The sequence below is a fragment of the Leishmania braziliensis genome, chromosome 9 (genome assembly GCF_000002845.2).
Source record: "Leishmania braziliensis MHOM/BR/75/M2904 complete genome, chromosome 9".
NCBI classification, from domain to species: domain Eukaryota; phylum Euglenozoa; class Kinetoplastea; order Trypanosomatida; family Trypanosomatidae; genus Leishmania; species Leishmania braziliensis.
This window is the reverse complement of record NC_009301.2, coordinates 35,014-60,379: the sequence shown is the minus strand read 5'-3', so window position 1 is coordinate 60,379 and position 25,366 is coordinate 35,014. Positions and strand designations below refer to the sequence as shown.

The 25,366-nt window shown below is 57.3% G+C and overlaps 5 protein-coding genes across 5 annotated transcripts; all 5 read right to left on the bottom strand.

Annotated features, from left to right (window-relative positions):
- Positions 1 to 469: 469 nt before the first annotated feature.
- LBRM_09_0150 (putative kinesin) lies at positions 470 to 3,733 on the bottom strand (the record flags this gene model as incomplete). Its single annotated transcript, XM_001562581.1, has 1 exon — positions 470 to 3,733. The coding sequence occupies one exon, from the start codon at positions 3,731 to 3,733 to the stop codon at positions 470 to 472; it is 3,264 nt and encodes a 1,087-aa protein (XP_001562631.1).
- Positions 3,734 to 4,460: 727 nt separating this feature from the next.
- On the bottom strand, positions 4,461 to 6,563 carry LBRM_09_0140 (conserved hypothetical protein; the record flags this gene model as incomplete). The annotated part of the gene is made up of 1 exon (XM_001562580.2): positions 4,461 to 6,563. One exon carries the CDS (start codon positions 6,561 to 6,563, stop codon positions 4,461 to 4,463), a length of 2,103 nt encoding a protein of 700 aa, XP_001562630.2.
- Positions 6,564 to 7,483: 920 nt separating this feature from the next.
- On the bottom strand, positions 7,484 to 7,963 carry LBRM_09_0130 (conserved hypothetical protein; the record flags this gene model as incomplete). The annotated part of the gene is made up of 1 exon (XM_001562579.1): positions 7,484 to 7,963. The coding sequence occupies one exon, from the start codon at positions 7,961 to 7,963 to the stop codon at positions 7,484 to 7,486; it is 480 nt and encodes a 159-aa protein (XP_001562629.1).
- Positions 7,964 to 10,594: 2,631 nt separating this feature from the next.
- LBRM_09_0120 (conserved hypothetical protein) lies at positions 10,595 to 12,343 on the bottom strand (the record flags this gene model as incomplete). Its single annotated transcript, XM_001562578.2, has 1 exon — positions 10,595 to 12,343. One exon carries the CDS (start codon positions 12,341 to 12,343, stop codon positions 10,595 to 10,597), a length of 1,749 nt encoding a protein of 582 aa, XP_001562628.1.
- Positions 12,344 to 24,016: 11,673 nt separating this feature from the next.
- On the bottom strand, positions 24,017 to 24,916 carry LBRM_09_0110 (RNA-binding protein 5-like protein; the record flags this gene model as incomplete). The annotated part of the gene is made up of 1 exon (XM_001562577.1): positions 24,017 to 24,916. One exon carries the CDS (start codon positions 24,914 to 24,916, stop codon positions 24,017 to 24,019), a length of 900 nt encoding a protein of 299 aa, XP_001562627.1.
- Positions 24,917 to 25,366: the final 450 nt, after the last annotated feature.

Sequence of the window (25,366 nt, the reverse complement as noted above, 5' to 3'; positions counted from 1 at the left end):
TTCCTCCTTTCCACAGCGCATCATGGCACAGGGCATACGGGGACGATGTGGGTATCTGTGTGTGACCGAAAAACAAAAGGTAAACAAAGCGGCAGCGACAGCGGGGGGACGTGAACATACAGTACGTCGAGGAGCGATGCCCATGTACAGACTGCTTGATACATGCGTGGGCAGATCGGTGTGCAGATATGTGAGGCCCTACCTACCTCTCTCCCTCAGCACCGCAGCTGCTGTGACAAGTGAGCTCGATACCACGCCGTCCCAGCCAAGCACGTACAACCAGAAAACGCGGTGCGAAGCTCTCGGTATGTACGCCAAACTCACTCCTTTGCCAGCCTCAGTCACCACGCCCCACACACGCACACACACACGCACACGCATATGTACATGAGCTCTATGCATGTTAGGGTAGTGCACGCAGCGAGCGGGACTCCTCAGCGAGAAGCATGACCTACTACTACTCTGTCGCTTAGACCTGCATGTCTTCCATCTTTCCTCTCGACGATACTACCGGTGCAGGAGAGACTGACGTACCATCGGCAGTGTAGTTTGCACACGCCGTGCGGATGTCCCGCACAGACGGCTGGTGCTTCTCCTCCGCTATCATGTCTCCACTGTCGCCACGCGGCTTCGCCACTGCACGCTGCAGTCGGCGAACCCGCTGTGTGTGGAACTTGCGTGCTTCGTTGAGGTTCTCGATGCGGTTATCGAATTCGGCCAGTTGCTGTTCGGCATCAGCGAACATGTGGTGGAACGCCTGCAGCTGTCGAAGCATTTCCTCCACATCGTGCTTTTCCTTGAGAAGGGCTGTGTGCTCGGACTGGCCCGGCTCACTAGACTGCAGTGCAGCGTGAACTTGCGAGAGCCGCCGTATGAAACCCTCCTTGGCACTGTTCCACTTGGAGGCATCAGTTGTTTGAGCGGTTAGGAGGATGCGGCGGTACTCCAGCAGCTCTGCCAACTCCTTTTCCATTCGCTCTAGCTCTTGCAGCTCGAAGTTGATGGTTGACTGGGTCGCGTCGCCGTCGCGTGAGCTCTTCAACTTCACATTGATGCTGCGGTGGGGACCACCGATATGAAAGTGCAGCGGAGGCGATGTCATGTGGGGGTTCTTGCGAGCCTTGATGATGCGCGGCGGGGTGTCGCCGAGTGCGGGCGATGGGGGAGTAGCTCTGGAGGAGGACAGCGTCAGAGACGATGTTTTCTCAGGCGGCTGGTGAAGAGAGAGAGGCGAATGCATCCGCTGCTGGGGGGGCTGGGGCTCCACCTGCTGCTCCGCCAGCTGTTTGCGCACCTTCGCGATTGCCGTGTCTTTGCGGTCCATGCGTTGATGTAGTAGTGTCAGCTGTGAGGTTGACGACTGTAGCTGCTTCTGCAATTGCGCAACCTCCTGCTGGTGGGCAGCGTTGAGCTGCCACGATGCCTTCTGAGCCGTGCGCGCACGCAGCCGCTGCCGGGACACCTCCTCCCTCAGCTCTGTCACCTTCTCTCGCAGCTGGCGGGTGTTGTCGAGATCCTCCTGGCGCTCACGCATCTGCTGTACAGCTTCCTTGACGCGGCGGCAGTAGTCCGCAGTTCTTGTCTCAGCGCGGCGGAGGCGCTCCTCGTAGGCGGCGCGAAGCTTCTCCTTTTCCTGCTCCTTCTGCTCACGTGCCATCTCGGACTTCTCCAACTTGGCCTCTGCCTTGCGCAGCTCTGCGCGCAGGTGCGTCTGGTTGATGAGGGTGCGCTGTAGCTCTCTCTCGTACTGCGCGAGTTGAGCAGAGACGTCATTGTTCTCCTGTAGCTGCGTAATTTGGTCTTCCTTGGCCACATTTTCCTTTCTGAGCTGCACCACGAAGGGGTCGTCGTCCGCGCTAGCAGTTGAGGTGGCGGCGAGGTCGTCAACACTGCAGTCTCCATCCATCACAAGGGCTGCCTCTAGTCGACCCGTGTCCCGTTTCTCCTTTAGTTGCGGGCAATGCACCATGTTCATCGTGAGGCCACTGCGGGGGCTCCGCACAAGAGCAGCCCGGTGCTCAGTGCCACTGTCAGCACTGGCCCCGATGGGCCTTTCTGAATTTGCCTGCAGGACATCTGCAATCGTCGCCTCCAACTGCGCAACTCGCGCCTCCAACGCCTTGCGCTTCTCCACTTCGATCATGGCGGTGTACTCCGCATTAAACACGTCGTTTTCGAGCCTCTGCGTCACCCTGCGCTCCGTCTGCAGGAGATCGCGCAGGTGCTCCACTTCTCGCACAAGGGCCGTCGAAGGTGACGGCAATGTTCCCATCTCAGGCGATCCAGCAGCGTTCCGCGGGCCCGCGCTAGTGGCGGCGGCGATCACTACGCGGCGCTGTGCGTCCTCCAGCTGTTCCCGCAGCACCTCAATTGTTTGCTTCGCATCCACGGGCGTATTCACTGACGCAATGGCCAAGTGCGGATTGATCGGGATGCGCTTCGCGCGGTCTGCGTACTTGAGTGTGTTCAGCGTCTCCTCCAGCGACGATGCGAGCTGAGAGACGCAGGCGACAATTGCCGTACGAGCGTTTCCGCCCAGCATCGGCTGCAGCAGGCGTGTCAGCTTCGAGGATCGGTACGGCACGTAGGGTTTCTTCTCGCATAGTGCCACGATAACGTTGCCCAGAGCGAGCAGCCCACTGTTGATGTTGATGCCCTCTCGCATGCGCGTGGCTACAGTGCTGCTCGGCAGCAGACTCGCCTCGACCGGGGATGCTAGCCCACCAGGTCTGTCGGATGGGCCAGCAAGTCCGAGAGACTTCTTCAGGCGCTCGCTCCCAGCCAAATCAACAAAGCAGCAGCGCGAACACAAACCACGTCGCTGCAAAGTGAGCGTGACGACGCAGTGCGATCGCGAGCTTGTCGCATTCATTAGCGTCGAGGCTGTCTTCCGATTCCCAATGGCGCCGTCAATTAGCGTGAAGAGCTCTGCTTCACTGTGCACTTGCACCTCGGTGAGGCCCGCCACGTACACGCCGCCGTGCGGATCCTCGCGTAGGGCGAGGGAGCTGCTGGGGTACGGGGTAGTTGGCGCAGAAGCGCGTCGGTGCGATGGCTTCCGCTCTTGGCGTGTGCCTAAGGCCTGACCAGAGGACCGTCTTGGGGCGGGAACAGCTACGGATTGTGAGACGGTGCCGCCCACCACCGACGCCGTCTGCGGCCTCGGGAGCTGCGACGTTGCTGCGGCGAGGAGGTCGCCGATGGACTCGTTGTACACCTCCAGGACGCTGAGTGTCACGGAGACGGTCGTGCTGACGTCTCCGCTGCTCTGCACCGTCTCCGCGTCCTCTGTGAGGCGGCAAAAGATTTCCTGCACGGTGTCGCTGAGCAGCGCGTCCATGGTGAACGTCTTTCCAGCGCCGGTTTGCCCATAGGCGATCGTGGACGCGTGAAAGCCGCTCAAGAAGAAGTCCGCCAGCGGCTGCCCCAGTGCGACGTAGACGTCGTCAGACGAGGCCGTCTCGTCAAAGACGTGGTCAAAGGCGAAGAGACATCCGGCGCCAACGGAGACTTGGTTTGCCGACACCACCACGCAGCTGGGCTCATCCTCATGCGGCAGAAACGGGCGCACTCGCAGAGCCACCGTAATGCGCTCCCCCATACTGTAGTCCCTGAGGTGGTGGGGGAGGTCCGTGTAGCGAGCGCTACCAGTGTTGAAGGGTCCTTTCCCTACGTTGTCTATGTGCGTTGTTTCTTGGTTACGTGTGTGTGGTTGGCTTGCGTGTCTGCACATCTGCTGGTCCACATGCGACAGGAGGCGCCACTCGACGTATGCAGTCCCCACACCGAACCTTTCACTGAGTATGAGTGGGAGGGGGACGGGGTAAATCAAAAGGCAATCATGAAGGGGATGGGAGACGTGGCGGGAAAACGGCACGAAGATAGGTGGGCAGGAGGAGGGGTGAGGGAATAATTTCCTCCGCTATATGGCACATACGCGGTACTGTTCGTGTCGGCCTGTGCCCATGCGTATGTCCGGTATTATTTACAGCCTTCACATGCTCAGCGTGATGTGCCTTGTACGTTGGCTGTTGCTCTTCTTCTCGTTCCTTGTGTGTGGGTGCACGCGTGTGCCTGTCTGCCGGTGGGCAGCGTGGGGAGGCAAAGAGGACAACGAGTAAACGACACACAGAAGCGTGCACCCCCTGTGGCCCTTTCCTCAGTGCCGCACCACCCTCCTTCCCTTGTCCCACCGTCAGACGCATTCTATACTATCTAAGCACGGCCACTCAGCCGCATCTAGGAAAAGAAACAGAGACACAGAGGAGAAACAACGAAGACGTAGAGCGAACTCAGTGGCGTATTGGCCAACCAGCGGTGGCAGCGAGGAGAGGGAGGAGTGGGAGGCAGCAGGATAGTATGGGCTTGCTCTGCTGCCCGTACCCAAACACTCCTCGCTCACCCTCGGCGCACAACTCCCAAAGGAAAAAGAACACTGGAGCACGCCATGCAGTCAGCACTCACAGCGCAAATGACCGCGCGCGCGGCCCTGCCGCAGTCGCCGAAACGGGTTGGTAGCGGAGCGGCTTACGCCACGAGAGGGGCGCGGGGGTGCAATTGGCGCCGTCCTCGTCGACAGCAGCCTCTGGGCCGCCGGGGGCCGTCGTTTGGCGCCACTGATACGGCCCTCTGCGCGGGATGTCGGTCGTGTGCGGGAAAAAGACACCTGGCGGCTGCCGCATTACGTTGGCCGGCGATGAGTCTGCCGAAGGCACGTCCTGCTGCGACACTCGCGAGAACGAAGACGCGGTCAAAGAGGTGCTCGCTGGCGGACGGATCCAGTGTTGCTCAAATGACTCCTCCTCTTCCCCCTCACCCTCTGCCTCAGAGGCGATCCTGCGCGAAGCACTCGCTATTCTCTGCTGCGAAGACTGGCTGACACCGTGATAGGGCGGCAAGCACCTAGGAGACACACATAAGGTTTTGGGCACCGGCGCTCGTGCGTATTGCGGTCGCCACCACTGCTCCGCTTCCTCTCGCTGCCGCCGTGCCTCCGCCTGCCGCTCCAGGAACGCTTCCACACCCCACGCCGGTTTGGCGTCACTGCGGGGCAGCGGGAAGACGGGATCGATGTGAGGCTGAAAGGAGCACTCCTCGACTGTACTCTCGTTGAGCTCAGCGCGCAGGTCGGCGAGGCGACGGTTACGTTGCTGAGCCCACAGCGCTGTTCGTGCTTCGATGGGCATCGCCACGTAGCCGGCACGGCGCTGGGGCGGTCGTCCAGCCTTGGGTCGGAAGGTGCACTCTGCAGCCTCCTGCCGCCGCCGCTGTTCCTGTAACGTCAGCACCTCCTCCTCCCTCCGCTTCTCCGCCTTGCGCCACAGTAGCTCCCGCGCCTCCTTGGTGCTGCGAGCCACACCGCTCGCCTTCAGGGCCGACACCCGCTGACGCCATAGCTCCTCCGATACGGGGCTCACAGATGGGGTGAAGGTCGGCGTTGTCTGCTCCTCAACCTCTCGCGCCGTCAAAGCCCTCTTGAAGGCCCTTTTCTCATGTGTCACGACGACACTGGTGCTACCCGGGCACAGGCGGCTAGCCGGACTGTCACCCAGTGCACTCGGTTGGCCATCCAGCGCCAGTTGCCGACGCCGCTCCTCCACTATGCGGCGTGACGCATGGCTAATCTCCGGCTGTCTGCTGAAGACGCTCGGCTGCGCCGACTTCCGGTACTTGGGCGTGCGGCGCGTGTTGCGGAAAAGTCGCTCGCACGGATCTGTGCCCGCCTCGCCCTCCTCTTCGTAGTACTGTCGTGACAGCTTCACCGACTGAGCAGAGAGCTTCGGCTGGAAGGTGCAGTGGAGGGCATCCTCCTCGTCGTAAAGGCGATGATGCGGCGCCAAGTGGCCGCGACTGCCGTGGCGCTCATATAGGCGACTCACCACATCCTCCTCAAACTCGATGCGCGAGGCGTAGGCCGAGATGGACGGAGAGAAGCGTCTTGCTGAGGTGGTGCTTCCCCTGGAGGAGGCGGGGTACGTTTTCTCGAATGCAGCTCGACGGCGCTGTCGCCGTGCCTCAGCCTCGGCAGTCAGGGACACCTCAACCAAAACACGGCCACGCTCGGCTCTCGCCTTCTCCTCTGCGTACGCCGTGATGTGCGGCGTGGCGGACACCTTGCTGAGCTCGTTGCGTGTCGCCTCCACCTGTGCCCGGGCTTGGCGGGCGCGACGCTGCTCTCCCCATCGTATGAGAGCCACTGTTACGTCACTCCCGCTTCGACGAGACCGCGTCGCGCGTGCCGTGACGGCTGGAGAGAATGAGCAGTCCTGCGCCTCGGCCGCTGCGCGCCGCTTCGCCTCTTCTTGTGCCTCTTCTTCCAGTAGTGCAAGTTTCTTTTGGTGAAGCTCGTGCAGGCGCGCGCCGATGGACGACGACTGCCGCTCCAGAGAAGTCTTGCCCATCCGCTGAGCGTACGAAGATACTTTAGGCTTGAACGGCGCACGCTGGGCATCTCGCACTGCCTGTTCCTGCCGGAGGAGTTCTATATGCTCGCGGTAGCGCCGTCCCGCCAGCTGAAGGTACTCGACGACCTCGCTGACATGCTGCTGCTGTACCGCCGCCATACAGGTGTCCAATGGTGAACGCTGTTAGATGAGTAGTTCCACAAAATCCACAACACCAGGCAGTGGGACCGCGTAGTTGCGTGTGTGTGTGTGTGTGTGTGTGGGTGACGAATACACTGGCCTGTGGGGAGATGGCCAGAGACCACTTCTTCTCACTCGAAGACCCCCTCCCCACAGCGAGAGAGCGAGAGCGAGCGATCCAGAGGTGGATACTGCTGCTTAATAAAAGTGTTGGTGAGTCCGCAGCCCTTTGTTCCCAGCATGTGCGGACACACCTCCACAGGCACAGACACAGTGAACGCGTTGGGGTGCAGTTGAATAGAAGGCGGACAGCCAGTGATCGGTGGAGGAGGAGATGGCGGTGGAGGGGAGGGAGACGGGACGAATTACGCATGTGCACGAAAGCTCACCAGGGACAGGCAGAGACTCAGAGTGAAGAGGAGCGGGGCTTCATGTGTGTCGTACGAAGCGATGACATAGAGTCGAGTCTGACGAGGAGGTATGAGAGAGGGGTGGAGGTGTTTGAAGAAGGCGACGGCACTTCTGTTCACACTGCGCTGCTCCTTCCCCTCCTCTGTTTCACAGACGCCCCGCGGCGTCACCGTCGCCGCGGTCGCAGTTGGCATGTTTTCTTAGGAGTACACTGAGTTGTGTGCAACGTGTATTATGAGATCCACACACATACACACGCAGACACACGGCGATGGCAGTACCTGTGCTAGGTGTGGTGCATGAGGAATGCTTGTGGACCAGCGTGTGAGTGAGTCTGTGATCCTGCAGACTGCTGAGGTGCACCGAGGCATCGGAGAAAGGCAAGGGAGGGAGTCACTGGAGGGGGGGGGGGGGAGGGCGAAGGAGGAGAATACCCGAGCACGCACACGAGTGCCTGCCCGGTGACGTGCCCCTCGCCCACCACGCCCTCACCGCTCTCGCACAATGTCATTCTCCATCTCCTTGCGCAACTCACGCTTCCGCGCCTGTGCCGCCTCGAGGGCGTCCAGGGTCTGAATAATAGGGATGGCGAGTGTGCGGTAGCGTTCCTCGGCCCGGTTTACACCAATGCGGCACGTATAGTAGATTTCGTAGAGAAGGAAGCACATGGTGATGAAGAGCAAGTACACCAGAACGTCAGCGATTGCGTTGCGACTGCGCAGCTGCAGGCGCAGCGACTGAAGGCTCCACGCATAGTAGCGGCGTGTCAAACCCTGGCGCGCACGCCTCCCCACGCGCCACCACGGAGTTTGCTGGGCCATAGCGTCCACTGTGGTCAGCCCACGATGCAGACGCAGAAGCCGCAGTCCGTATGTTAAGCTGTCGCTCAGCGAGTTAACCGTGAGGCAGCGCTGCATCATGCTGCCCTCCTCGCCCGCCTTGAGTAAACGCCGGTACAGGCTGCGCATCGCCGCCTCCCCGGACTGTTCAATCGCTTCAGCACCAGCGACTAAGGGCCGCCCGTTTACCGATGCACTTGAGGACGCGGAGGATGAGGTAGCGGCGGCTGCGGCCGCCGTGAAAGCGCGCCGGCAGCAGCACATTACTAGAGGTGCCATAGGAGACAGAGTTAGATGGGAAAAGGAGGAAGGCTGACAGACCGCACAACCGATTTACACGTGAACAGTATCGTCGTTCTGCATCAAGCCACCGCTGCCCGTCTCCTCTTTTCTATTGGAGAACACCGTAGATCGTCTGGTATTGTTGGCTCGGTGGTGATGGCGGCGGAGTACCGTGACGAGTCCGTCCCCACTGCACCGAGAGCGAGGAGAGGCGGAAAGAGAAAGGCGAGGAAAGAAGCAAAGGGAGGGAGGGAGGGAGGAGGCATATGTATGCGCATGCAAGGCAAGAAGAACGAAGGACAACGTCTTTGTGCGATGCGATATGCGACGGGGGAGGGAATCGCCTTTTCTACACGATGGTCGGCAAACGCCCACCCACACACTCTGTCTCCTGCCTCACGTGCTGTCCCACACACACGCACGGAGACGGAGAGAGATGAGGAAGATGGAGCGAGAGCGGGGGGAGGGGAGCCCACTGCCAACGTAAGCGCCCTTGCCAGACTTTTTGTGTGTGGGGTGCGTGGCTGTGCGCGCGTCTTTGTGGGCGTTTGAGAGCATCAGCACGCAGAGATGGTGAGAGGCCATTTTAGAAAGGCGGAGGGAGAGGAAGAGGGAGAGGCGTAGAGTGTGAGGCCATAGGGGCGGACAGCACCAGTCGCAGCAGCTATTACGAGCGACTGATCATGGGCGTCGGTGATGGGAGAACAGTGGGGAGACGGTGGGATGTTCAGCGGGCACCCACGCAAGAGCTATGTACCCCGACACTCCACTCCCTCTCAGCCCTACTCCCTCCTTGCCTAATCAACGCCTGAGGGCACCGTGTTTCTGATTGCCATCCGTCTAGGGAAGGGGAGAAGGGGAAGCGAGAGCGTCAGCAACGTTGTGCGAGCGAGAGATGCGGGCACCGGTCACAAACGCGCTCATGGCAAACATACAAACGGCGAGAGCAGCAGCAACGCCAGCACACGACGTAGTTATCGGAGAAGATAGTGGTTGAGGTGTCTGACACTGACCCTCTTGTTGTTCCAGCGTACCAGCCTGTGTGTCTGCCGACGCGCAACAGTGTACTTGCACGCGTGGTCACTCACCGTGCCTCAGTTGCTCTTTGTTTTGGAGGCATTCACTCTCTTCAACCTCGGGTCCGTGGGCACGCCTATCGCTTTGTTTTTCAGTTGCACAGCACTCTGCAACAGCAGCCGGCCAGTGCCCTCCCCCCAATACGATGAGGATAACAGTGCAGACAACTTAACGGCACGCAAAACGAAATAAACAAACAAACGAAAAGAACATCTATGGAGAGGGCGAAACAGGAACAGAAAGAGGGTGAATGGGGGGAAGGAGGGCTGATCGTTGAGAGGGAAAAGGCTCCGGCACGTGGTAGAAATGAGCGTCAACACCACAACGTCTAAAGCACTGTGTCGGCGGAAGTATTTGCCGCCCTCATGCCGCTCTGTGGCGCCACTCTTCTGTCTAGCCTCCCCCCTCTACCACCACCACTTACCCTCTTTCCATGGCCTCAATCAAGACCACACCACGTACAGTGACACACAACGAAACAAACAGGAGAAAGCACAAGACCAACGGAGAAGAAGCGGCGGTCGTATACTCTAGAAGGAAGGAAGAGAGCGAGGAAAAGAAGAAGAAACGCTCGTTTAATGATGATGGTGCATAGCCCCGAGTCCTGGTCGTGTCGCCCCACCACCACCACCACCACACTCAAGACGCAAACACATACACACGAGCGGGTCGGAGGACTCGGAAAAGAAAGAGGGCAATCTGGTCGCCATCTCTTCTTCTGCATGTGTAAAAGTGTGCTCCCGTGTTGTTGCCTGTGAAAAGGCGTCACCACCACCAGCCTGGTCTAACCCGAGGAAAAATACACTACAGAGCGCGTACGAAGGAAGCGCTCACACTTGGTGAGGCGCACATTGCTCTGTCCTAGAAAGGCAGCCAGCTTAATTGATGGCAGCACCCCCCCACGTACCCGCATACAACGCTAGAAAAATAGGCGTGGCGGGTAAAGATGGGAATGGATGAGCAATGAATGTGATGGGGGTGGGAGAGATGAACTGACCAAGCACCCACAGAGGTTGACAGACACGCGGGCTCGTACACGTGCAAGTGACCTCACAACAACGCAAACGACGTGCGCGACTGCTCATCTAAAACAGCGAAAGACACACACACACACACACCTACAGACACACCAAAGCGGTAAATCCAGAGAAAATGCGCTCAACACGAAAAACTCACAGGCGCGCACGGGTGCGAAGTGAAGTGCGCCCATGTCGCGAGCGTCACCAACGAAGCAGCGCGTGAGTAGAGATGAATCGCGGTTACTTCTAGTGAAAACGACAGCAAGCAAAAGAGGGGGAACGCGGTGAGGCAGCGTAGGAGGGCATTTTTAGCGACACACACACACGCACACACCCACGCCCACGCAGGAGGTGTATCGTCCTATGCCCCTCTAGCACTGACTCAGTAGCCGCCGGGGTCGCGCGAGTAGGAGCGCGTAGCGAGGTTGATGCGCATGCTTCCAAGGTAGCTGCTGGCTTCCGACATGAGTTTTGTCTCGCGCTGCTCCAGACTGTCGCGCTGCTCACGAAGGCGCAACTCTTGTTCGATGAGGGTCCGCTCATGCTGTGTGATGAGCTCACGTTGACGACGGTGCTCTTCGAGCTCCGCCTCTTTTTGTTTGATGACTCTGTCCTTGTCGGCGACGGCGTTGCGCGCTGCGTCCAACTCGCGCACCCTCTGCATCACCTTGTCCCGTGCCTCGGCCACAGCCTTCTCGCCGGCGTCGCGCCGGCTAGCCGCCTCATCTGCCTGTCGCCCAATGTCCTTGCCGGCACTGTCCAGTTCGCGCAGTACCTGGTCTGCCGACGCTACATTGCGGTCTGCCATACGCACGGCGTCCTCGGCCTTTGGGATGTCGCGCGCAATCGCGTCCGCTTCCATGGCGGCATCCCTTTCGCGCTCCTTCGCCTGGTCGGCTTCCACCGCTGCTAGCTCGGCCGCCTGGTGTGCACGGTCCGCGATGCGCTTCGCGTCCTCGAGCGCCTTCTGCAGCTGGCGAACCTTGTCATCGGCCGCGTCCGCGTCGTTCACGAGCGCAGCAGCGCGCCGGTCCAGCTTGTCGGAGTCGCGAGATAGGTCCTGCAGATCCTTGCGGGCTTCCTTCTCCCGCTCCCTGATGGCGCCGAGATCCTGCTCCCGGTCCTTCTTCTCGCGCACCACCCGCTCCTTGGCCTTGCGCGCCTCCTCCATGTCTCTGGCAAGGTCGCGCATGCGGTCTGTACGTTCCCGCAAATCGTCATCGGCGGTTTTTACAGCGCTCTGAGCGTCTGCAACGTCAGCCTCGGCGTTCTCCAGGCTGCGCTGCGCCTGGTCCAGCGTAGACTCCGACTTGTGCGCCGCCTCCACCTCCGCCTGGATCTCTTTGCGCATCTGGTCCTCCTCCCAGAAAGCCTTCGAGCGGAAGTACAGGCAGTCTGTCATGATCGGGTACAGACGCGCAAAGCGCTCAAACTCCGAGTAGGAGATGCGGTGATCGTGGTTGAGATCAGTGCGCTCGAAGAGGTCCTCCACGGTGGCACTGGAGAAGTCCAGTCCCATGTTGTGGAAGCCATGCTTAAAGTCGTCCACATCAATCATGCGAGTTCCCTTGTTATCGAATTCGGAGAAGACGACGCGCAGCTTCTCTTCCGGAGATGCGTCTGCATTGCCGCGGGGAACCAGGGCGGTGCTGCTAGCCCCAGCTGCATAGGGCCTCCGCACCGATCCCGACTCGCTGCGGCCACCGGTATAGGGTGCCAAGGCGTTGGAGGTAGACGCGACGGCGCGGCTGCCGGACGGCGTGTTACTGATGGCGGCACTGCGACTCAGCGCGGTTGAGGCCGTTGGCGGCTTCGTTGCCGGAGGAATTGGCTTCTGCGTCTCCTTGTGCCATGGATTCTCTGGCTGGAAGGCATAGAGCTGGCAGTAGTCCGTCAGCTGCCCCTCGCCCAGAAGGTCCACCCACTTGCTCTTGTCTTCGTCGTACACTTTGATCTTCGAGATGTGAAATGCGTGCGTTGGCACGTTTTCTGGCCGCGTGTTCGCAATCTCCGTGGAGAAGGCGCTCTCAGATGCGCGAGTGATCTCCTGCACACTGGGGCGGCTGGGGAAGCTGAGCTCGAAGTTCAGTTTACTGCCGAAGATGTCCGCCGCTACCTGCACAATGAACATGGTGGCAACAGAAGGGAAGCGAGAAGGGATTTGTGTCACTACGATGGATTGGGAAGCCCTCTATTAAGAGAGGAAGGGGAGAGGGGGGGGGGTGGTGGGGGAGCGGCGCGTCACGAAGTTCCCCTGCTGCAAGTGCAGAGTCGTTTTCTGCCGTGAACGGGCGTGTTGCTGCTGTTTCGTTAAGGTGCGGTTTTTCTCTCTTTGTGATCCCTGATGGTGATGAGTTTGAAACGGCAGGATTGCCGAGGACGCGTGTGTGTTAGATGCTCAGGGAGAGGGTGCGTGAGCAGGGTAGAAAGAGGTGTGCGGTAAAGTTGTCAAGAGACAGAAAAAGGCGACAAGAACGGCGGGGCGATGAAGCAAGAAAGCGTGCGAGGCGGGGGCGGGGGTAACATCATCATCCCAGAGGTGGTCAAGAGTTGGAAGGGCGTGAACAGCGCACGTTAACGAGGCAGCTGCCAGGGACTGAGGCACTCGTAAGCACGGGGGCGTTAAGCGGGGGTGAAAGCTGTCGGAGAAACAGGAGAAGGAAGCGACATATAGCACGACTGCTATGCGCGTAGAGTCACAGACAGAGAGACGGCCAATGCACACACACACACACACACACACACACACACACACGCGAAGCCGCTGCTACATGCGTCTTTCTTCGTTTTTTTTTCCCCGTTCGTATGCACTTTCGCTTTGTTCGGTCCGACGACACATCATACAGACACGCACGCACGTGCCCCCTCCGATGAGAGTAGGCAAAACGGGCGTGTGCAGGGGAGCGAGGAAAACACAAAGAGGGACACGACAAGCGCCACGTGTGGAGCGGGAGAACACACACGTGCACCGACGGTGCACAAAGCGCCCCACGCGCGCGAATGCAGTACACAAGAGAGTGCGTGTACGATTACATGCATACGGTGTTCGAAGTTTTGCAATCCGCAGGGAGGTATGAGAGTGTGAGAGAGAGGGAGAGCGACTCAAGGGGGAGAGTGAGACACACGGTGCGGAGGGGAGAGGGAAGGAAGGAGGGAGGAGGAACTACGGGAGAGGTGTGAAGGAGTGGCGGCAGCAAGCGCAGAAGAACAAAGACAAGTCCGATAGAGACGAAAGGAAAGAAAGGAAAAGCAAAAGGCCCCCCCCCTCCCCCCAAAGCAATGGCGACGGTGTGAGTAAGCGAAGGGCGAAGGTGAGAGTGCGACAGAGGAGAAGAGAATAATCACGTTCGAGAGACAATACAAACAAGTTGGCGGGCAATCGCAAGCAAAAGAGAGAGCTTAGGCACTGCAGATAACGTCGACAGCAAAAAAAGAGAGGAGAACGCAGAGATCAAAACATATATTTTGCGATGAAGGGAAGACAAGGCTAGAAGGAACCGGCGAAAGGGGAGGGGAGGGGACGTCAGCAATGAGGTAAGCTTGAAGTTGAGATGCGGACTTAAACTGGCGTGCGTTGCTTGAGAAATGGCTTTCCCCAGCCTCATTTCACAGCATAGAAGAAACGGGAACAGCAGAGAGAAGAAATGCGAAGAACGCTGTTGTGTGCTTCCTCACTCCTCAGCACGAGTCGGCAAGACAGCGCTTCAAGCGACCACTACCGCGACTACGATGTGCCCGTACACGTGATTCAGCTGAGCGGACCTTCTCTCTTTCTCTTTGTCGCTCAGGTGTGCATGTGCGTTTGTATAATTATAGTTTCGCTATGCACAATTCGCTTCTGAGGCTGCGCCGCCATCGCGTACAACGGACCCTTCAGCCATCAAGAAGTGCACGCTGCGCGTCGTTCGTCTTGTCTGTTCACATCGCAGAACTGCCGCTGTCTGAAATTGGGGCCATCTGGGGGGGGGGGGGAAGAGAGAGGAGTCTGTAAGCCCGTGTACGTGTCCTCGTATATATCGATATGTGGCACAACACGATAGACCGAAAAACAAACAACACTCCGTAGATGAAGTCCAGAGGATGCGGAAAGCACATACCTGTCGTGGTGGTGATGAGTGGTGGGGGAAAGGCCGAGAAGGGCGGTACACACACACACACACACAGACAAAGTAATCAGAACGGGAAACTTCTGTGGGTGTCTGTTGTTATGATTGCAGAGCAACGACACACAAAGAGAGGACAGGCCAGCAGCAGGAGAAACGAAGCAACAGCACAGTGCAACCCATGAGTGCCCAGCTGCAGATAAGCGGTGCAGATGTGTACAAGATCCTCCACGAGGCAAAGTATGCCCATGTCTACAGCAGCACAGCGGTCCTCCGCAAAGTACCCCTCACACGGCCCAAAATGAATTGATGTTGAACCCGTTCCGTCGTCCCTACCGCCAATGCGGGAAGAAGAGGGGCATGCGACTACACCAGAGGGGATTCAGAAAACACAAACACAAAAACAGCCATAAACGCCGTCGCAGTAGTCCCCCCCCTTCCCCCCACACACACGCCTCCAACACCCCCACCATGCAGAGGTGCTCTGTCTGTCTTGTGGGCGGGGGAGAGAGAAGCGAGAGGGGAGGCTTGTCTTTGAGCAGGCACCGTAATCACAATGTGGGGCACAAGGGTGAATGACACGGATGAAGTTCTTGAGACGCTGGGTACCCCAATCATACTCATCACCCACCCACACACGTGCACGTGAGCAGCACAGAAAAAGGAGAAGAATGATGATTCCGCACGCAGAGACGGGAGCTGCTGCCTCGATTCTGTAGAGGGAGGCAGAGATGAGTGCGCAACAACTAGGGCAGCAACGAGAGGGGAGGGAAAACGAAAAGGGTGAACAGAGAAGCGTGCGAAGGCTACACGTTTGTAGTGTTTGGTTCTCTTGATAAAAAAAAACGATGTGCCTGTGTGGGTGAGCAGACTGCTGGGCAGCTGTGCTCCTCTCGCTCTGTTGCAGGTACGTCCCGACGCGTTCGGTGTATTTTGTACATCGGTTCACAACTTGCATCAACTCTTCCCCAAGGCTCTGCAGATGAAGTTGCGGGAGACCGTTGTGTACGCCTCGCGGTGACCCTGCCACACTCTTCTCCTTCCCCTCGCCGTCCTTCCAAGTCGGAGGGGGAGGGGAGGGGTATCCGCGAACGTTTAAGGACGCACTACTCCTGAGAAGCGCAGAGGGGGAAAGCGACAAGAAGCGATCAGCGAAACAGGCGAAAAGAGGGTGTCGGTAGGCACGGAGAGGACAAGGGGGAGTGGGGAGAGCCGACGACCCAATGCGCAGCAAAGACACTGAAGCCTTCACGGAGTAATTTGGGCAGCGATAGGCTGGGGGCAGAATGGCCTCTCGAAGACGCGGAATTATGATAGGAGAGCTTTGTGGGGAGAGGGGACCACCAGCTGTAGCAGCGGTGATGGTGATTAGATACTCAGCAAAGAGTCAGGGGAAAGGAAAATGTGCAGGGAGGCCAGCAGGGAAAGACTATGCGAAGGAGGGCTCACTAAATCTTCCGCAAGACGCACACGAAAAATTAACAAAAAAAATGTCATGCTTCTTCCACTCGCTGAGGAAGAAGCGCAGAAACACAGCTGCCAACACGTACAGTATACATGCACATACATCTACATCAATCAATCTCTCTCTCTCTAGGTGATTGCTTCGTAGTGAATTAAAGCGCTCAGTCGCGTATGTTGTGCAAACACATGAGCTTCCCACCGTCTCACAACCACTAACGCGCGTCGCCACTTTTGTGAGGGGTGTGGGTTGGCGTAGGTGGAGGGAAGAACGATGACAAAGCGGCGCTGGAACTTTTTTTTTGCCATCCGCGCACTTCACTCGTTCGGAGTGCAAAAGAAAAAAGGGCAGGCCGGAGGAGGCGAAGTGCGATGACGACCGCGAGTAAAGCGGGGTGTGGAGAGAGAGAGAGAGAGGAGGCAGCGCGACGCGAAACGCAGATGTGCGAGTCGCCATTCCAACCCCCTTCCCCCCAGCAGCCACTACAGCGCTTCAACGCGTGCCATCCCTCCACCTGATGGCGCACTATGTGTGAAGGGGTGGTCGATTAAAGGAAAAGAGTAGGGGCACTACACAGGCAAACGACCACAGCACAAACGGGGACGATGAGCGGTGCGTTGGATGAGTGTGGGGTGGCGAGTCGAAAGAAACGATGCAAAACGCCCGACAAGAGGAACGGAGGGGAGGGAGTGGGAGAGAGGACAAAGACACGGAGGCGCGTGCGCTGTCGAGTTCACCCGTATTCACCCTCATCAGGGGCACCCGGGGCCATGGCACTTTATAGAGGGAGGGGGGGCATAAGAGCAATGAAAACAAGAAGGGGCTGATGGGACGAGCAAAAGCAACGAAAAGAAGGAAGACCGCCTTCACATACACATGCCAACACTCAGCTAGGACGAGCAGCCTGTGTGCACTGTGCGCTGGTACGCCGGCACACTGCCATCAGTGTATGCGATGGAGTACACCTCCACACCCACAAACACCCAAGCACGGCCGCAGAGGGATGGCGGTGGCGGTGCAGTACGGCAGCAATAGATAAACAAAAAAAAACATACAGGATGTACACACACCGTGGGGAGGGTGAGACGTATAGTCAAACAACTCCACAGAGGATCCCTTACAGACGTACAGGAACGGGGGAGAGGGGGGGGGGGAAGAAAGGACAGGCAGGGAAGAAGGGAGGAGGGAGAAATTAGAAACACGCTCACAGACGGTGAACAAAGACGCGTACCATGGAGGCCAGATAATACCCATGAAGGTGGAGGGAGAGGGGAGAAAATGAGGATCAAGCCCACACAGAAGAAAACCCCACATCAAGGTAGAGGAGCTGGTGATGATGTAAGACCTCTAAGGAGCTTGTTTGCCCAAACAGGCGCTAGAAAAACGCGATTGTTTCCTCAGCGTGCCCACCTCACCACGAAGGCGTCAGCAAAATGTGAGCCTGCACCACCACAGCCCAGCCACGTCTCTCTGCTGCCCCGTGGCGGAATCCGAGTCATCCAGCACCAGCCGCCCTGCCGCCGTATTGGGCCATGCGTCTAGCGGACTCTTCTCGTTTTTTCCCCTCGTCCCTCCTTTGCATCACGTGCTGGGCGATCGGCACCGCACGGGCTCAGGCGGAGCGCATGTCCTGATCCGAGCGGGCTGCGGCCAGGGTCCCTGGCCGAGGGTGCAAGCGGTGGCAGCCGTCGTGTGCGCAGTAGTGGGTGGTGTAGACGCATGCCGGACGTGCACCAGGAGGAGGCCGGCCAGCCTCAGGTCAGGGCCCCCTGAGGCCCTGCACCCTGCCTGGATGCCATGCTTCGCCCTCCGTCGCTTCAAGCTGCGGCACCCCGTAACCCGGTGTCGAGGTTCTCTCGTCATTCTTCCGGCATCGGTTTCCTCATCAGCCCGCCCAGTTGCGTGTAGGAGGTGCCACACTATGTCGCAGGCATGCGCTGTGGGGTTGATGGGTATGAATGTCCTCACGCCTTGCTCGGATGCGATACGCCATACTAGCTGTGCTTGACGGCGCGTGCGCACAGTGCTCGCAAGTGTGGGATCCTAAGGCCTGTCTCAGGACGACGGTGTTGACTGGGTGGCTCGCTGTCCCCATCGTCCGTTTCAGTCAATACAATGCGTTGGAGGCGTGTCTGGATGACTTGCCCGCATGCGCCGCGACAGTGGGATGAGTCCGCGGCAGTAGGGGCGTTCCGCCCTCTCCGGAAGCCGCGCGCCCTTAACAGGAGTGGGTGTATCGAGCAGAGAGGATCCCCGTGGGGGGGCACGCGCCTGCGCACAAAGAGCCCATCGCCTGCCCTCCCCCCCCCCCCCCCGAAGGGCCACAGAGGGGGCAGCGATAAACACCCAAGAGGGGAACTCCATGCAGCGCGGGTGAGGTGTGCGCAATCGCATCACTGCGTGCGCGGTCATGGCGCAAAGTGCGGCGGTGCTCTTTGAGCGGCCCGCAGATCTCGCGCAGCGCACCCGGCACAACGCCGAGTCGGCCGCTCTCGTGGTGAACACAGGCGGGGGTGGGCGCACCACAGGGCCAGCGGAGCAGTAGGGACAGCACACCATCTGCACCCCATGCTGCCGCTGCCTGTTACCCGCAGTTGCAGGAACCCCCAGTGCAGACAGGTGCTCGTGTGGTGCTGGGCGAGCATGGCCTTCTGTCGCCTCGGAAGCTCCACGTCCCTCCTCCTTTGGTGTGAAAGACGGATGCCGAGACGAACACACACACGCACACACACACACACACACACACACGCACACACACACCCACAAACGAATAGCATATGCGCTAGTGCAGGAAGACAGAGCAAAGGAAAATATAAGGAAAACAGAGATGGTCAGGCCACAACGCACTCCTCGTTGGTGTGCGCGTCCATTGTGTGTTCGATACCCTCTTTAGACATTTGTTTTCAATTTTTGTTCTTCATCTACTTTTTCTGGTGCTAAATGATGTGTATGCGTGGGGTGTTGGTACGTGTGTCCGCCGCGAGCATGGTTTCCAGTCCGTATGATTTCTGCTTCTCTTTCCGTGGCTGCCGCAGTCTTCATAGACACCCTAGTCGATGTCGATGTTGTGCACATGTTGTTCGGTAAGTTCGTATCACTGTGTGGGTGGTTTATCCTGCCAAAGAAACGTGCCGACAGGGGGTGGGGAAGGGGGCTGCCACGGCGGGATGCTCCTGGGCAGACGATGGAATCGCAAGAACAGATAAGGACGCAACAACACAGAGGCCAAGGATGAACAGCACCAAAAGAAATAAAGGAGGGAACCGCACGCACGTACATACACACCAACGCACAGACAGAGAGAGCGAAACGCGGGTGGCGAGGAGAGAAAAGAAAAGGGGTCAGTGAAGGGAGACGTTTGCTGCCACCTCCAACCCCTCCCCCTACCCTACCCCACCCTAGAACTGGCGCGCATCAGAGACATCTGCCAAGTGAGGAGGAAAGAGGAAGAGGAAGAAAGTCCGTATGGTGGTTGCCATGACGGCCGCGAAACAACGAGGAGAGGTGAAGATGAGAACGTCCGCGAAATGAAGACACAAACGGAAAAGGAAGTCAAAGGCGGCGTGGCTTGGGGCATCAGCGGCAACCTGTTCGTTCAACAGCTGATAAGGGAAGGAGGCACAGGGGTGGAGGAGTCCTAAGAGGAGGAGGGGGCCAGCTTGCAATGCAGTGAATAGGCAACCAAGTCCTCAGATAGCTTCTGTTCAGCGCCACAATCCACCTCTCTCTCTCTCTGCACTTGGTCCGTCTAACCACCGTCTCGGAGTGAACTTAGCCTTCTACAACTGCCCATCTCTCGCAAGCTTTCGTCTCTGGTCTTGTGCCACTGCTTCAGTAAGACGTGGCGCGTGTTTTTTATAGGTGGCACCCGTCCAACCCGAAGCAAACGCTAAAATGACAAAACTGAAAAGCAGAAAAAATATAAAGGAGCCGGCGGGAAGCAGCGTCAGCTACGTTGGTCGGCACTCCGACTGTGCCTATGTGTGCGATTTTGAGTGAGATCGCACGCATTATCGACTCTGCAGTACTACGAGGAGAGAAGACACATAAGGGAGTGCATGCGTCTGTGAGGGCTGTCTTACTGGCAGACAGGTGAGATACACGCCGCAAACAATAGACCATCTGCTCACGTAGATGGAGTGGGAGCCAAAGCACAGACAGTAGCATCAACCACATCCGTGTCGAGTGAAGAGGCAGATGGAAGGCGAAGGTTGAGGCACGGACACCCGCACGCACTCAGAGATGCGTACACGCACAAGCAAACACAAAAACCACGGAAAGACGCAAAACTAAAGGTAATGTGAAGAGACCCAAAACACAATAAGGCAGCGTCATTCCCGAAGACAGAGAGGCAGACACACACACACACACACACACACACAGACGCGAAGGTAAGGAGAAGGGCGGAAAAGGGAAGCAACAAAAGACGGAGAACGAGAGTGGGGGAGAGAAAGGTAACCAGCACGGAAGGAGGCGAGCAAGCGCAAACAAGAAGAGCACCGGGAAAGGTGCGAGATAGAGGGGGGAGGCGGGGGAAAGGGGAGATCGGGGAGGGAGAGGGCCCGTGTACATCAAATAATAATAAAAAAGAAACGATAAAAGACGAAAGAGAAGAGGAGGGGAGGGGGCCAGGGAGTAGCAGGTGTTGCGAGGGCAAAGGTAACGTATTACCAAGTAAGAATAAGATGACACACACACACACACACACACATGGCGGGGAAGCAAACCAGTGGTGGTGGGGGGAGGAGGAGGAGGAGGAGGAGGAGGGGGGTTCTGAGAAATGAATTCCCTCATGAACAGCCACAGCACTAGCAGCAGAAGTTGTTGAGCAGGCAGTGCGCCGTCACATAAACACACGCAGGAAAGAGAAAAATGGCAACAACTCGCCGATGCTGTCTGTCATGACTGTGGAAAAGGGAAGGTCGAAGCGAGCAGCTGCATTGTGCCTTTGCGTGTGCATGTGTGAGAGTGCCCAGAGGAAAAACGAAAGGAAAAAGGAAAACGAAAAGAGCTGTGTCCACACATCGCGTAGAGGGGGGAGCTCTGTCTGTGTGTATGCACACCATACGCTTGGCGCACGTCTTGCAGCGCGTACGCATCGGTTTGTATGTGAGTACGTTTGTGTCTTTGATGTGTACAACATAGACAAGGACAGGTACGACGATTTCTCGATTTGTTTTGTGCTTGTGCTTGTGTGTATGGGTGCGTAGATGTTGGGTGACAGTCCAAGTGTATTGACAGCACCACGCTCATTCATCACGCATGTATGCATGCCACTATTGTGCTGGCACACCAGCACAGAGTTGTGTTATTAATATAATGAGAACTGCCCTCCATGGGAAAAGAGAAGAAGTACGCGGTGCAGCACGAGGAAAAGGAGGAGTGCCCGAAGAAAACAAAGAAGCCAAAGAGGACACACACGCAGACGCGCACGAGGTACTTCTTCAAAGTAAAATCAAATCCAACAATAAAGAAAAACAACAAAGGGAGTGACGAGCAAAAACACCATCGCACGTGCATTGACAAAGAGAGAGGAGGGCCGACGCCGCTAATCGCCCTCCGTTAGTCAGCAAGTCCCATCTAGCGATCACGCGGCAATCCGCTGTTAGACTGTTGCGCAGACTCTCTGTTCCGCGTAGGTGCGCGCTCACTCAGATAAGTGACGCGAGGAAAAAGGAAAGGCGACGGAAGACCGTGCGCGAAGAGCAACAGCAGAAAAAATGCAGCCAACAGAGAAGCAGAAGCACAACAATCAAAATCATCCTCATTGAAGAGGCATTTGGCCTTCTTTTTGAGGAAAAAGAATGCAACGTGTCAGGTGTTATTCACCCTCAACATCTCCCTACAGCCCGCACGACGCACGCACACACAAGCGAGGAGCACAATTGAAAAAAAAAAACTGAGCCGACACAGCAAACACGCACACACAAAGAATGAAGCGGGGGAGCAGAGAGCGAGGAGAATCAAAATCCAGAAAAAAAGCGGAGAGTGGGGGGCTGATATGGCACAAGTCGCAGAGCCCTTATCTTTCTGTGTCTGAGTATCTGTTTTTTCGGTATGTAAGTTTTGTTGTTTATTGTGTTCTGTTTTGTTCTGAATGTAAATTTTTTTTTCGTTTTCTCCATGTGCCCTCGTCCATGCTCATCGTCCCTTTCACTGACCATTTTTCCATTGTTTTGGCGCTTCTTACGTATGCTCTTCGGTCACATACCGGAGTACGGTGTGCGCAGGAAGACGGACAGCATGAGGCACATCGTGCACAGAGACCCAAAGGGCTCCACACATCCAGACGTGAACGGGGAGCGAGGGATAATGAAGAGATGCACTGCGGCGACGACGAGGACAGACAGCGAAAAAAAAAGCACCACAGCAATTTACACCAAAGCAGCGAAAAAGGTAAGAAATGAAAGCACAAGTACAAACGCAGACCGGAAACAAAAAAAGAAAAATGAGGGAAGGAAAAGGTGAGACTCTAAGAAAGGGAAACGTCTATCGGGCAGCCGCTCTGGCGTATGTGCGGGTGTGTATGTGGGGAGGGGAAGGGAAGGGGGTGGAGGAGAATCAGGCGCGTGCATGAACACCACCGCTCTCCGTCACGCGTGCACAGAGGCACAGCAGACAACACAGAACATATGCCTATGCGGTCTGACCTGCGTCCGTAGCATACACACACGCATGCCTACACGTTTACCCATTCACAGAGAGCGGGTGAGTGGGAAGGCTCCCGGCTTCACTTTTACTTTGAAGAGGAGGGGGGGGGGGGGGGAGAGAACAAACACACGAAAAGCAAGTGAAACATTTAACGTGTGAGAAGATGACGATAACGCCACTACCGAAAAGATCTCCAAGAGGTAATGATGAACAGAGAGAGAGAGAGGCGAAGACATACACGCGCATAGAGACACGGCAACAACATCAAAGAACAAGCCAAAAAACAAAATGACACGACAAACGTGTGTCGAAACAGCAAAGCAATGGAGGGGAGGGGGAGGGGGACGTGAAAGGGGTAAAGTTGCTTCTCTGCCATATGTGTGCGCGTGTGTCTTCTCCTGTTTTTTTTTTTTGCGCAAGGACGAGAAAGGATGGCAGAGACCCATAAAGGCTCTGCACCCCCCCCCCCCCCCCCACACACACACACACGTACGGGCAGTTCAAAGGGTTTGTAGAGTGGCCTGTGTGTGTGTGGGGGGGGGTGCTCGTAGGGGAGAATTCCCGTTGTCGGAGGCCTTACGTTGTTGATTAGCTTGTTTTCCTGTCGCTGGGAGGTTTATGAAGGCGCGCAGCAGACAAGGAAGTCGGCAAGGCAAAGCAAAAGCACACAGAGAGCGATCATGGTGAATGATGTATAAGGAAGGGCGTGTCAGGAAGGAAGGAAGGAGGGAAAGAGGGAAGGAGGAAAGGAAGGAAGGAAGGGGGTGTGGGCGAAGAGTAAGAAGCGAAAAAGTAACTTTCAAGCTAAGGAGTCAAAAGTGCGCATGACAAGAGAAGAGCAAAGAAAAGGTAAGAGAGAGAGGGGGGGGGGAGGTTAGTGGAGGCGAGAGCAAAAGAAAGGGTGTTATTGTGTGAAAGGAGGCTTGGGTAGATGGAGAGAGCAAGCAGAGCCAAAAAGAAACCAATGCGGGGTAGCGAGGGGACAAGTACGAGCACCCCATCCTGGCATTCCCGCCCGCCTTCCTCTCCCTCGTCCTCAGCACGCGGGTACTCGGGATAGATACAGGAAAGGAAGAGCGAGGGGTGAAGGGAGGAAAGAGAGGTAGCTTAGTAAGGAAAGATGGCTGGGGGAAGTGGGACGAAGAGGCTACAGCAAGTATACGGAGAGATGTTACACAATAAAGAAAATCAAATCCCCCACGGGCCACGTGAGGCTCACAACGAGACAAAAGACAACCAGAAGAAGGCATGCGGGTAGGGGGGAGGAGAGAAGGAAGTATCAGCAAGGAGAGAGACAGAAGAAAGGAAACACACAAAGGGATGAGAGATGGGAAGGAGTAGGACGCAAACGCCGAAGCCGGAAAGAAACCAAACAAAACACGAAAGAAGTGAGGCCGATAATACGACAAGCGAGGAGGAGAGAAAAAAGAGACGCCGAGGGAAGAGAGAAGAAACAGGGGGTAAGGGGAGAGGATGACAGCAAGGAATTCGAGATGGAGGGCGCCAAGACCGATGAGGGTGCAACCGCAAAGCACCTCGAGTTCTCTGGCGCGAGTGGTGTGATGCTCTTAGCATGCGGCGCTGGTGCTTAGTAGATCGCGTTGGTTGGCTGCATCTGCTGCGCCGGCGATGTCAGCACCATGTACATCACATCGCCTGCACCCTGCACCACCGTGCGACTGTTCGGGATGGCCACCAACATTGCCGGCTGCGTGGGCGATACATTCTGCACAGGACCCCTGCCGTTCGTCAGAACGTAGGTCGGGGTCAAGGCGGTGGTGGCGGGGTACAGGGGATGAAATGGTGGCTGCTGGGTTGGCATCAGGTGCGCGGCGTAGTTGATGGGCGTTACGTTGGACGATGATGCGCGCGTCGTACCGGGAGACTCAGTAAAGGTGCAACTCACAGCCGAGGCGGCTTCCGTGAGAGGAGCACTGGCAGCAGAGCGGGCACGACGAACCTGGATCTTGTTGCCGCCCACCACGTGACCAATCATCTCCGACCGCGCCACTGCCGCATCGTCAGTATGTTGGAACAACACGAACCCGTAACCCTTGCAGTGGTGCGTTCCCTTGTGGCACATGACCTTGGCAGAAACGATGGGGCCAAAACGTTTGAACAGCTCATGCAGGTCCGCATCCGTAAACCACTCGGGCAGAGACGCAACGTACAAGTTGCTATCGTAGGCTCGTGCAGCGGGGTCGCTTGCCTGCATTGACATGCTCAGCGACTCATTCTTCATCGGTGACACATTCTCCTCGTAGTCGCTTAGCGGCACATTTTGTGTAATGCCCTGTAGAGACCCAGACATGACCTGCGGTGCGAGCGCCTGTGAGGGGCTCAGCATCATCGAGTCCGAGTCGCTTCCCGCCGTGACGCCGAAGGGCGTGAAGAGTGCGGGGGCAGGGCTACGCTCAGGCGCGGTAGGAAGGCAGTCGAAGCCCCAGTCGGCGTTGTTGCCGGCCAGAATGTCAAAGTTCAGCGTCATGGTTGCTTAATGACAGAAGAGCGTGCAAGGCAGAGAGACAAACGTGAGCAGCGACTGCGTCTTACGCCGTAAATCGCACACGCAAGCACGACGACGCGCAAACACAGCAGGGGAAAAAAGGGAGTGAGGTCTGACGTGAAAGCAAAACGATGGGGAGTGCACACAGAAAAGTGAGCGACGTGCAAAAGCGATTGAGCAGGAGAGAGGAGAGGCGCGACGACGAGTGGGCTGAGCGCGGAGGGGGAGAAGAAGTATGGGCTGAAGGCACACGTTTTGTGCCTTTCTTTTCACTCGAAACGTATCTGTTCTTCTTGTGTGTTTGTGGTGGGACGAGTATCTGTACGCCTCTGGTGTGGGGGATTGCAGCAGTCTGTAAGAGAGACTGACGAAGGGGCTGCGAAGGGAGGAGGCGTGGCAAAGGTTGCCGCTGGGTAGAGTAAGAGGCACTGA